Genomic DNA, 12317 nt, shown 5'->3' on the forward strand with positions numbered 1-12317 from the left:
TACCAGTTACCAGATAGAATCAAGGCGAAACTACTCTAGAATTTCATCGGACAGAAACTATTATCGCAAATAACTTCACTGAAATAATCTTTGCTAGAAAGAACTTGACAACCCATGAAAAAAGAAACAAGTGTTGAAGTGCACCCCTTAAACTTAGTAGGCTCCAAAACACGACCAACCAAAAAAATGCATTTGCCAATATTGTTGGAGCAGATGGGGTTACAACTTAGCAACACGTAATTCTTGTATAACTCCAAAAAAAAAAAAACTGATACACACATTTCAGAAATATCTGAGTTTGAAACTTGTACTAGTAAAGAAGCCGCAAACCTTCACTTTGTTCATTGACAATGATGGGTGTATCCAGCTCCTTTGAGACTCGTGTTATTGCTGCTGAAGATGCTTGAATTCATTGCAGTCAGCTCCTACATCGCTCAGCGCTGAGAAAAGCTTTGGTGCTATCTTAGCCAACATAAGCTTAAAACCAACCGAAGTTGAATTAGCGCTGCTGCGTTCATCAATAACGGATGCATCTTTGGCGAGGGCACCTATGAGATATCCTTTCATGTACGCGTCACATGCCTTCAAAATGTAGTAGCCGCGTTTTCTGAAATGGTCTTTGATGAGTTCTTCAAAATCCTACAGATTGCATCACAAATTAAGAAAAGAAAGCTGGGGAAAATGAGAAATTAGGTAGAAATAGCAACAGAGCTTCACTTCACCATTACCTTTGGTGGTTTCCGCATAAGATACATCATGGTTTTACAATTTAGCAAGAACGCGTTCTCGTTGTATCCCAGTGAGTTTTTTTCTCCTTCTGCAGTTCCAACCTGCTTATCATACCCGGCTTCATTGAAATAAGGCTTTGAATTCAACACCAATCCCTGGAGTGAAACAAGAACTTGAAGGATGCTAGATGATTTGGGATCCCAGACTTCATTTCCCCTGCCTGTCCAGGTATTAAGAAGGCTAAGACAGACCTTGCCTTCTTCATACAGATTGGGGTTTAACCTCCAACCACCAGAATGATAATATGCCGACTGCACATGACAGAACATTATTTTCATATTAAGCATAGCTGGATCCAACATTAGGTTGCACAATAGTAATAATATAAATTAGAAACCCATACCGGTGGCACACTAGGGTAGTCAGATGGAAGGTGAAAATCAAAAAAGAAGAGACCGTCTTGGTATGGTGTTCCATATGCCCCGACTATTACCGCCCTCAAGAGATCCATTCTATCTTCGTAAGCACGAACAAAGATTCCATCTGCCAAAGTTAAATCACTTTTTTTAGATAAGATGCTACCATGATGAGATACTGCTGAACGTTTTAACTGTACATCTAGACATTCTTACCCGGAAGATTGTTCTGAAGTATTTTCCAGTCTTGATCAACCTTCTTGAACCACTTTCTTTCTTTGGTTTTCTGCAAGATTGATACGACAATTAAGATTCAAAAGTAAGTTTCCAATTTAAACTGCCATGTGAAAGAACCATATTTTACAGGACACGGAAATTGAATATTTTAGTTTTTTGAACCAACACATGAGTCATCTTAAAGTGCAAGTCCTTGAACTACCTGCCCATCTGCGTCAAGAAAATGGTGGTCCAGAGGATCCTGTGATATATCAAAGCGTCTGAAACTGCAACTATCACCTTCACAAGGTAGTGGCTCGTCTTCACTCTTTGATGTTTCCAATGCTTCATCTTCTAAAAGTTTAGAGGCTTCCCCACTCAAAAGATTCTCTGCGTTTACTTGAGTTCCCTTTGACTCACTATTATCAGTCAAATTGACTTTTGATAGACTAGGGTCATCAAGGAGACGATCTCTTTCATCAGAAGGGTTGGTCAATTCAGCTTGCATATATACATTTTCATCTGTGTAATCAGAACTGGAAGAATCTTCAGATTTCCGTGCACGCGAAAAGATTCCACTAGCCAGTCGAGTCACAAATTCGATTGCAGCCAGTGGAAGAGCTAGGGCACCGTTCCTACCTGAATCGGTCTCCGCATTGATATCTGCATCAGAGTTTCCCTCAATGGAACTACTCCTTCCAAGCTCCTGAAAATCAAACATTCTTATTAATTTGCAGACAAACGGCAATGCCTATGTTAATAGGGAAGTAAGTCAGTGCCATAACATTTTGTTTCAGGAGACATAGTTAACTAATTACAAAATTAGTAACTTTTTATAAACGGAAATAAACCTCTACAGAAATCCCAGGAGCACCCCTATCATCTTCGTTTAAAGTTTCCCAACTAGCAGCATCACTTGCTTCACTTTCTCCAGCAATCGATTCATCATCATCATCCCGTCCAACTACATAAACTGCATGAGGGCCAACCTAGGAGAAAGCAAAAAAAATTATCAATTAAAAATCATCTAGCTCCAAATAGGTCAGGGACATACATTGAACATCCCCAATGAATAAGTTGAAACAGCAACAGTATCAAAAGCACTCAAAGTTTCCGTACACGTTGCAAATTATATAATGAGACCAGACCAGTAAGAGATTGTAAGTGGATATACTAGTTTAGGTTGACGTACCGTTGATATTGTTCCATCGGCCCACATTACTTCAATATCACCATCCTTGAGGCCAGTAATATTTCCAACCCATGAGAGCTTTGAAAGTTCCGTATTATTATCGTTTTCTTCATTATCCTTATGGCTTTTAGCTTCTTGATGGGATTCTGTATCTTGGTATCCGTCGTCTTGCTGTGTTGCCTCTAAAGAGTTTCCAGGAGAAGATGCTGGTAACGCAACGGTAACAGGTGATAAGCGAACAACAACATCCCCATAACAGTAGTCATAATCTGGATGGCCCTCTAGCTCATACACACTAACAATTTCTTCCTTTTCGAACTCACGGGGTTCTTCTACCCTTTGAAGTGGCTTTATCCATCTCACAGAAGCGGTACGTTCTTTTGCATTGACATTTTTCACAACGCCAACACGTCTAGGTTCAGTTGTGTTATCACCATCATCAGAAGTTTTCTCCACCACATACTGTTCAGAGACAAATTCATGATCACCAGGAGTCTCAATTGGAATCAATGTTGTCGCTTCCCGTCTACATTCTGTTGTACCATCCTGCCAGGCTACATCAACGCATGTTCTGCTATTAACTATCAAAAGAGCTTGTTCAAAGCTTTCCTCTTTTTTCTTTACCTTTTTGTCCTTTCTGATAACAAGTTTGCGTATCTTCTTACGACTGAGAGGCCAAAGCTCTTTCGAATTAGAAGAATTTTTTTGAGGAAGATCTTCACTAGTTTCTTCTGGCAAAGCTTGAGCAGTAATACCAACAGGTTCAATTTTTCTGCTTACTCCATCTTCTAAATCGCACCCAATATTCTGTTTCAGTTCAGCACCATTTGTTTGGGAATCATAAATTCGTAATTTAGATACATGCTTGTGTAAGGGAATTGTAGCAGATTGATTCACCGATGGAAGAAGGCCCCAGTCACCTACTTGCCAATTGGCATGGGTGAAACATGACAACAATGTCAAATTACTTGGGTTCTGCTCCTCAGGTGGGGAAACAGAAGAATCTGGACCAAAGCCAGCTGAGGCAATCCAGTAGACAAAAATAGATCCAGCAGTAACTTTGGTCACAGTACCTTCTAACCGATTGGGCTTCCACAGTCCAGATAACCACCTGGAATTCTTAAAGATGGAAGAGGAGCTTGCTTTGACCCGCTGGCCTGGGTAATAAGGAAAATTTGCATCTTCTTCAAGATTATTCTTGGGAATAGGTTTAAGCCGAAGGGGTTCAACACGTAGAACTTTACACATGGAACCATCATCAAACAAGACAGTCACATTGTCCAAAACATCATCAATTCTACCAAGCCATGGGCCATGAACCACATAATCACCAACAGCAAAATCCCTGACGCGTTTCAAATCCTTGGTTGAGATGTCCTTGTGGATAGAACCATCGGGAGCCAACAAATCTACAGATATGTTAACATCCACTACAACTCCCACCTGGCCAGTTGGCTCATAAGCTGAAGCAACGTAATCTCCATGTAAGAAACCACGGTCTACAACGGTAACATCATTAATATCTTGAACAGGCTCAGTGTTATCCATCCAAAGCACACGAATCTGATCTCCCTCAAGTGCACCACATTTATAGTTCCCATCAGCTTTCTTCTCACCAAGATTTCCAGCAGCATTGCCATCTCCATGACCAACATTCTCTTCACTAGCCTTTTTCCCTTCCTCTTCATCCGCATCATCATCATCATCATTACCGTCATCATCATCATCATCGTCATCGTCGTCTTCCACATCAGTAATATCACTATCAGAGTCAGAATCACCAGCTACTTCGCTAACAACACCAATACTACCGGTCCTGTTGTTTCTAACAATATCTTGTCGATAAATATTAGGTTGCTCGTTACTAACTGAATCATCAACAGACCTATCGATAAGACTGCTGCTGTTATTCACAGTTGAATCACATATAGAGACACTTGCCAATTTATCAGCAAGTCCCGAGTCAACCCCACCATTCGTTGATGTACCAGGGTCGTCATCTTGCTCATGTTCCATCTAAAAAGACGAACTTTTTCAAAACCCCAATATCTACAGAACAAAAAGGATCAAACAAGAGAGAGAGTTTAGGATCTAAAAGCTTCTAAATTGATTCAAGCTAACACAAGATGATTAAGAAAAAAATCACAAAAGCGGAAGACAACGACCATAGAACATTCCGGTTAAATTCACATGGAACATCAAAATATTAAGCAGAGATTTTCATGAGACGGGAATATAATCACATTGAGCTGGTGCTAATGTAACAGATTCGAAACAATGAGTTAAAGTAGTACCGGATTCGAATCGTTGAGAAGATGTAATGACCGGAGGAAGATTTATTTTTCCAATCGATTACGTTATGATCGGTGTATAAATAAATATGCTTTTGGTTTTGTCTCTATCGGAACAAAAAGAATCGAGGAGAAAGATTGAAGAAGGCAAAAGAACAACAAGGAAGGAGGAGGAGGAAGCTCAGCGGCGTCAAGGGTATATTCGTTATTTTGTATCTCATGTCTAATTGTACCTTTTTTTTTTTAATGACATCTCACCAGCACTCACCGATGATTTTAAGGATTTAATCTCAGCCGTTGGATCTGCTTACCAAGTCGCCGGTTTCAGTTTTTTTTTTTTCTTTTTCTTTTGTTGTATCTGATTATTGTAAATTTGCATAAGGTATGTGAATTATATTTGTTATACGTATTGAGAATGATTTGACTAGGTAAAAGACAATAATATTCGTTAAAATATTTATTAATCAATTTCAAATCATTAGTTGATTTGATAGACCTGTTCTGTTCTACTACGAATGTTACAAAGATAAGTTAAAAAAAAAAGTTATTTAATGAGGGAAGATTACGTAAAATTTAAACAAATTGTGCCCTCGTTTTATAAATGTCTCTTTTTTCCTTTTCACTGTTTAATAAGTTGAGGATTTACAAAAAAAATGAAAATAAAAAGAGTTGAGGCTTAAAGAAAGGTATTAATTGTTGATGTTCAAATCGGTTACAATTAGAATGTTTTAGTTCGGTGAAAAGGAGGTCGAGGTTCTCTTTTATTGATCGGTGCCGAGGCACAAAAGGACGGGTTACAACGTAACTAAGACGAGTTAAAAACAACGGGTGAAATATAATAGACGAGCTGCGAGCTCGTCGATTCTAACTTTGGACGAGAGAGAGCTTGTACTTGCTGTCCATAATATTTCTTTTTTCGTGCAACCCCTTATCTCGAACGCCGTACGCCCGTATTTATAGGGAACTGTGTTGGTTCGTTCTCCGAAAGGACCAAAATACCCCTCCTTAATTGGAGGTTTATTTGGGCCTTTTGTTGGGGTGAGGATCTACCCCTAACAGTATTCCTCCCTCATCACCAGTTCGTAGCCTTTAGGCGGAGAACTTTGTCCGAAGGACTCGTCTTCTCCCTGGTGGCTCCGCGTGGGAACCTAGTTCGTCTGAACGATTTCGGGTTTTCAATTTCTCGACTGTTGGGGTGGTAATTCTGGACAAGACTTTGAGGAAGTGAAAGGTAGCGCGTGAGGTTCCTCAGTTTTTGATGCTAGGGGTCGAATCATCGTGTGCGGTTCTTGATGCGCGTGAAATCCGGAAGTCGTACCATCACCAAGTGCGTGCTGTAATGATTACGCTTCGAGATTCCTCCTCCCTTTTCTATAAATACCTCCTTTCCTTCTCATTTTCTTCATCTCATCTACGAGTCATCTTTCGTCCTCGAGTTGCCAGGTAAACTTCTTCTCCTTTCTTTTTTTAAACTCGTTCATCTTCTCTCGCTTGTCTTCGATGTCTTCCCCCAAACCTGCTTCTTCCGACTCTTCTGCGGTGAGTCATCTCCGACAAGCGACCTCTTCGGATTCCGATGATGTCGCCAGGCCGAGTCGTGGTGGCCCAGGTCGTCGACGAGTCCCCATTCCGATTCGTTTTCTGATTCAGCTTTATTCGCTGAACTTCAACGTCGGGCTTTCTCCCACGCAGCGACTATGAGTTCGTCCCGTCTCCCTTGTGCGATCCCCTCTCTGATTGATGAGTACCTGGACGACTCTTGTATTCCCGAGGATTAGGTTGTTGTTTGTGGGTCGTTGCCGGTTATTCCTCGCATTTCTAGGGCTCGGAGGCACATCCTCTCACACGTTCCCCAGACGACTATTAAGCTTGACTCGGCTGAGAGAGCAGTTACATTCGGCGGGTTGTCCCTTCTTCCTCCTATTATTATTCCGGACGAAAGTCAGCGTCCGTGGGATGCTCCATATGGTTACGTCTGTATCTCGGAGAAGCTTTTCACCGAGTGTGCGATTACATTTCCCCTCCCTGCTTTCTTAATGTCATATCTGGCCAACCGTAAGATGGTGATATCCCAATTCGCGATGGTGACTTTTCGGAATGCGGTCGGCATCTCTATCTTAGCCGACGCAGTGGGGGTCACTCTTTTGATCCAACACTTTGAGGAACTTACCTGGTTTATTCCCATAAACCGAAACAAAACACCGTGCACCTATTACGTTGGCTCACTTGTCGACGGGACTAAGGGGATGACTTACAACTGGGCCGGGTCGTATTTCTTTATGAAAGTAGTTCCGGGGGTCGTCGAAGATCCTTCAATTCCCTTGTACTATGGGTGGAATCTTTCACCCGGTAGCCGACTTGCTCTATAGCTTTTTACTTTGGTTTTCTGGTATCGTGATTGACCCTGTTTTTGTCTTGCAGTTTCTGTACCAAGGTGTCTGCTTCCCTATCCTGCTGCTTTTAGTGCTGAAATAGATAAGATCAAGTCGGTTGGTCCTTACGTTGGGTCGGGGACAACTCGAGCAATGAGAAAGACATCAGTAAGGAATACCTCGTTGTCGAAAGCAAAAGCTTCAAAACCGACAAGTAAGTATTTGAGCGAGTTACAAGTGACCGAGCTCATCTTTTTTTTTTAATATCTCGTCGATTAGCAGGAATGGGGCGCTTAAACTTGGAAGTTCCTGACGTTTCTGCTCGTTTGCGTCAATCTACCGGGACAACGTCCACTCAGCTTTCCGACCCTCCTCGTCCAACCAATCGGTCAGAGGGTTCTTTGCCCGAACCTTCGGCGGGCAAGAAAATTGCGTCGTCGCACAGAGCTTGTCTGGCCGAGGCACGCGCGGGGAAGAAGGCTGTAGTTCCTCCTTTTCCTCCTAAGTGTCAGGTCGGCCCGGTTGAAACCCTTTCTTTAGGGAAAAGGAATGACATTTCTGGTCGTCCAGTCGCTGTTAAGTGTGTTGGAGTGAGTACCCCTTAAAAGAGGAAAGATGGTGCGGGCTTGTCTGGTCCTGATTCGTCCAATAGGCAAAAAGTAGTAGACAACGAGTGGGATTTCTGTTACTCCACGGCGGCTCGTGCTTTCCCAAATGACACTCTCTCCTCTACTGAGTTATTCCGCAAAATTCATTTCGGTACAGGGCGCCTTATACCGGTCGATCGGTTGAGGGATAAGGACTCGGTCACAGACGTTGCGAAGACGTCGTTTGAGGTGTGTTTTCTATTATTCGGATGTCTGTTGTTACGGTCATCCTTTTGAATATTTTTGACTGAGTTTTTTGTTCTGCAGCTTATTGCGACGATCAATCCGGCGGTTTCCTGTTACGAGCGCAACATCCGTGAGTTAGAAGCTGCTGCTGCCGAGCGTCCTGACCCTTCAGATGACAAAGTCAATTGGCTCACAGAGCAACTGTCAGAGGCCTTAAGTTCAAACCGAAAGCTGAAGGAACAGGCCGCGAAACTTGAACGTGGTTATGGTGGGTTGGTAGCCGAGAGGCACGGCTTTGTGTCAAGCTGGGGGCTGCTGAGTCGTCACGTGATGAGCTGAAGACGGCGCTGGAGTCTAAAACGAAAAGGTTGCGGGATTGTCGAGAGGACTATGGTCATTACGTGAAAATCTTTGCCTATCGCCATCTCACCGGTCGTGCTTAAAGGCTCTTTTCGAAGCATAAGAGTTATGCTGATGCGTTTGAGTCTTCTCGTCCAAAGTTTTTGGAGTATAATCAAGCCGTCGAGAATGAACGCATGTTAGAGGCACTCGTCGCGACGGTCAAATTTCTCTCCTGGCTGAGGGGTTATTGAGAGGGTTGAAAATGTGGCTGCCCAGCTTAAGGAGGAGGTTGAACAGGTCTTCATTCCCGATATCGTTGATGGCGACTTTGACATGCCCTCGTGTTTCACTACTCCCTTCCCAGAGGTGGAATGGGTCAGTTCGCCGGGCTTTGAGGAAACTCGTCATGAGTGTGAGGATGGGGCGTCCAGCGACGAGGAGAAGGAGGCGATTAAGATGCAGGGGAGTACCTTAGCGACAGAGATTCCCGGGAATGAACGAGAGGAGGTGCAGAGTGAAGAAGTTGTCGGCCAGGAGGAAGGACAAAACGTATTGGTCGTCGCCCAAGCAGAAGGGGAAGGTGAGCAGGTCGTCGCTCAAGGGGAAGGGCAAAACGAGCAAGTCTCCACCCAGGAACGAGAGGAAGACTCTCGGTCGCCGGTTTGGTTTGATAAGGTCGTAGCCGTATTGGGGATCGGCTCCCAATATTATCTATTTAATGAGGGTGATCTTGAACCCATCGGTAGGAGGCCTTTCGAAGATCACGCGGAGCTTGATATTTGCCAAATTCGGGTCGACGTGCTGTGCCGATACATCAAGCAATTGGGGAGCACCGATCATTACTTTTGCGAAAGCAGCCGTGTTGAGGGAGACTACGCTTATCTCGAGAGAAGAGGGTTGCTAGGGGTGTAGTCGTCCCGATGGACAGGCTGAAGGAATTGCAAGAGTCGTGTCGTTTTTGGCAGACGACACTCGGTGGATTGGAGTTTGACGAACCTTTAAATGTCGACCTTGAGATCAACGAGTGAGCTTCTCGTATGTGGTGATCTGTTTAGTTTATTTTTCTTCTCTTCCCCCCCCTTTTTTGTTTTTGGGTATGTGCCGTAATGGGATCGGCTCCCGTATCGTACTGTTGCCGAGTTAGGGGTCGGCACCCATTGTTAATTTTAACGGAGCCCTCCTTTTTTTTATACTTTCGTCGTTTCAGCTATTTAGGTACAACGCGCGATGGTTAGTTTATCCTTTTTACGAGTAGCGACGCGCTTTGTTTTAAAAAAAAAAGCAAGTGCGACCTATGATGATCGTCTTACTCCAGTATTGCGAGTTGCGACTCGGCTAATTTTTCTTATAAAATCATGTGCGACTCGTGATGATCGGCTTACACTTATTTTGCGAGTTGCGACTCAGCTTATTTTTCTATAAAATCAGGTGCGACTCGTGATGATCGGCTTACCTGATCGGCTTACCCTTATTTTGCGAGTTGCGACTCGGCTTAGATAATACGCCGAGTCATTATCATGCCAGGATAACGGCTTACAGATGGTTCGAAAAGTCGTGCAAACTTGAGATAATAAAAAGGAAATTATATTACTGGCAGTTGTGTCCCGTCAAACGGGACTGCCTACGTACCCTCCGATCAGGAGGGATCAAGCCGCTCGTAGTTCACATTACATGATTTTTCGAAATTGAAAGCGAGCTAAACGAGCCGAGATCTCGTCTAGTCGTTGTAGGTCCGTGGTTCAAACTTTCAAGAAAATTTCGACTTGGCTCCCCCTTCCTGGTGCGCCAAATTGTTGATGTCCAAATCGTTCACAATTAGAATGTTTTAGTTCGGTGAAATGGAGGTCAAAGTTCTCTTTTATTGATCGGCGCCGAGGCACAAAAGGACGGGTTACAACGTAACTAAGACGAGTTAAAAACAACAGGTGAAAGATAATAGACGAGCTGCGAGCTCGTCGATTCTAACTTTAGACGAGAGAGAGCTTGTACTTGCTGTCCGTAATCTTTCTTTTTTCGTGCAACCCCTTATCTCGAACGCCGTACACCCGTATTTAACTATTTATAGGGAATTGTATCGGTTCATCCTCCGAAAGGACCGAAATACCCCTCCTTTCTTGGAAGTTTATTTGGACCTTTTGTGAACTGGGCCTTTTGTTGGGGTGAGGATCTACCCCTAACATCAATGTTAATACACATACGTACGAAATCTAAAATAATTTGAGGCTTAAATAAGTAACTAAAAATACAAAAAGCTTTTAAAAAAGCTACGAAATCTAAAATAATTTTGATCTTCATTGATGCAAATTTAATACTCTGTCTTAGGCTTCGAACATACGACTCCTTAAACCTTAGTGACGGAAGCTCGCTATTTACCCTCGCGGAATTTAGCCTCGTAAGCCTCTGAAGTCTGAAAAACAAACGAATAAGAAGATTCGTGTTAGTAATATATAATGAAATCAAATAAGAGTTTTAAAGATTCGTGTTTAGTATATATAATGAAAGCCAATAATATACCATGTAAGTAGCTGTCAAGATCCTTCCACTAAACCATCTTCCATGAAGAGCACGTTGTGCACCCATGGCTGCTTGTACCTTTACAAATCTCAAGTAGACCAAACCGGCACTGTTCCTGTTTTCCAAAGAGAGACATTCAAAAAGTTAGAGATCAATTTATATATACTCTTTTCGAGAGTGCGAAAAAAATACAATACCCTTAAGCGGTCACTTACCTGTCAACATAGATATGATTCATTCGTCCGAAGTTAGAACATTCTTCTATAACATCCTCCCTAACATCAACGTCAAAATCAGGATCATTCTGCACCAAACAGTTACATAATTATAAAGACGAATTAGTTTGAGATAGGAACTGTTAAAGAAACAAGGAAAACGTTTAGTAGATGCATGACTAACCTCTGTGGATGGATCAAACATGTTTTTAAGCAGAAGACATTCGCTAGGGATATTTACAGTTGGATCACATATAGAGACACTTGCCACTGAATCAACAACTCGCGAGTACTCAACCGTACCATGTGTTGCTGTACCAAGTTCATGTCCCATCTCAAAAGCCAAGCACAAGTTATGATAACAGCTAGTCTAGATAATCTCCACACCAACTCGGAACAAGATTTTCTGTCTAGTTCAAAAGCTTTCCACACAAACTCTGTTAAAGTGACAAGTGAATTACTAAACCAAAACCTTTGTTACTGTATGGTAGTAGAAAACCTCTCTCTAGAACTCCCCAATCTCGTTCTAACCAGATAAGAACCTCTCTCTAGCTTGGATGGATATGTTTTCTCAAACAAAACCTAACCTTAATTTATAATAAAACGTAAAGTAAAAGATAAGGAAATAATATAACGTAAAGTAAAACACTCTAGGATAAGGAAATAAGAAAATGGAATTCCTAAAGTGTTTTCCTAAATGAGAAGATAGAAAAGTGCTGTACTTGTATCCAAGAGCTAGTTTAAATACTTCAGGTTAAGAATTTACATAATATATATGTACTAGATTAGGACCCGTGCTAGAACACGGGTTGAAATTTCTTTTATTTATATTATAATTTTAGAATAAAATATAATTTATATGATTGTTTTTAAAAGTTTTTTTGGATATGCAATAAAATCACCTGCTAAATATGATGGTTTGAAAAAACACATATTTTATAAGTTTTATATTGTTAATTTTGTAATTTTATGTGTGGGAAATGGTTATGTTTGTTGTTTGTTTTTATTTTAATTTTTGAAGATTTAATCACGTGCTTAGGTAAGATTTTATTTTCAATTGCACAATAAGTCTCAGAAATCACGATTAAGTGTGTAAATTGCTAAGATTTTTTTTTTTAATGCATAACAGTATATTTTTATGCTTAAAAGTATATATTTTATACCAATAAATAGAATACTAAAGATTTTATTTTGGAA

The 12317-nt window shown here is 41.7% G+C and overlaps 2 protein-coding genes across 2 annotated transcripts; both read right to left on the minus strand.

Moving 5' to 3' along the window:
• Positions 1–60: 60 nt before the first annotated feature.
• LOC104747486 (putative ubiquitin-conjugating enzyme E2 23) lies at positions 61–5204 on the minus strand. Its single transcript, XM_087488638.1, has 8 exons — positions 4848–5204; positions 2554–4602; positions 2213–2350; positions 1585–2067; positions 1362–1431; positions 1133–1272; positions 729–1040; positions 61–639 (listed from the first exon to the last, which is right to left on the minus strand). The coding sequence occupies exons 2-8, from the start codon at positions 4567–4569 to the stop codon at positions 385–387; spliced, it is 3414 nt and encodes a 1137-aa protein (XP_087344764.1). The 5' UTR covers positions 4570–4602; positions 4848–5204; the 3' UTR covers positions 61–384.
• A 5552-nt stretch (positions 5205–10756) lies between these two features.
• Positions 10757–11627, minus strand: LOC147927190 (uncharacterized). Its single transcript, XM_087487350.1, has 4 exons — positions 11305–11627; positions 11121–11209; positions 10906–11020; positions 10757–10798 (listed from the first exon to the last, which is right to left on the minus strand). Exons 1-4 carry the CDS (start codon positions 11452–11454, stop codon positions 10757–10759), a joined length of 396 nt encoding a protein of 131 aa, XP_087343476.1. The 5' UTR covers positions 11455–11627.
• Positions 11628–12317: the final 690 nt, after the last annotated feature.

This window comes from Camelina sativa, chromosome 15, assembly GCF_030686135.1.
Source record: "Camelina sativa cultivar CO46 ecotype springtype chromosome 15, ASM3068613v1".
Taxonomy (NCBI): Eukaryota; Viridiplantae; Streptophyta; class Magnoliopsida; order Brassicales; family Brassicaceae; genus Camelina; species Camelina sativa.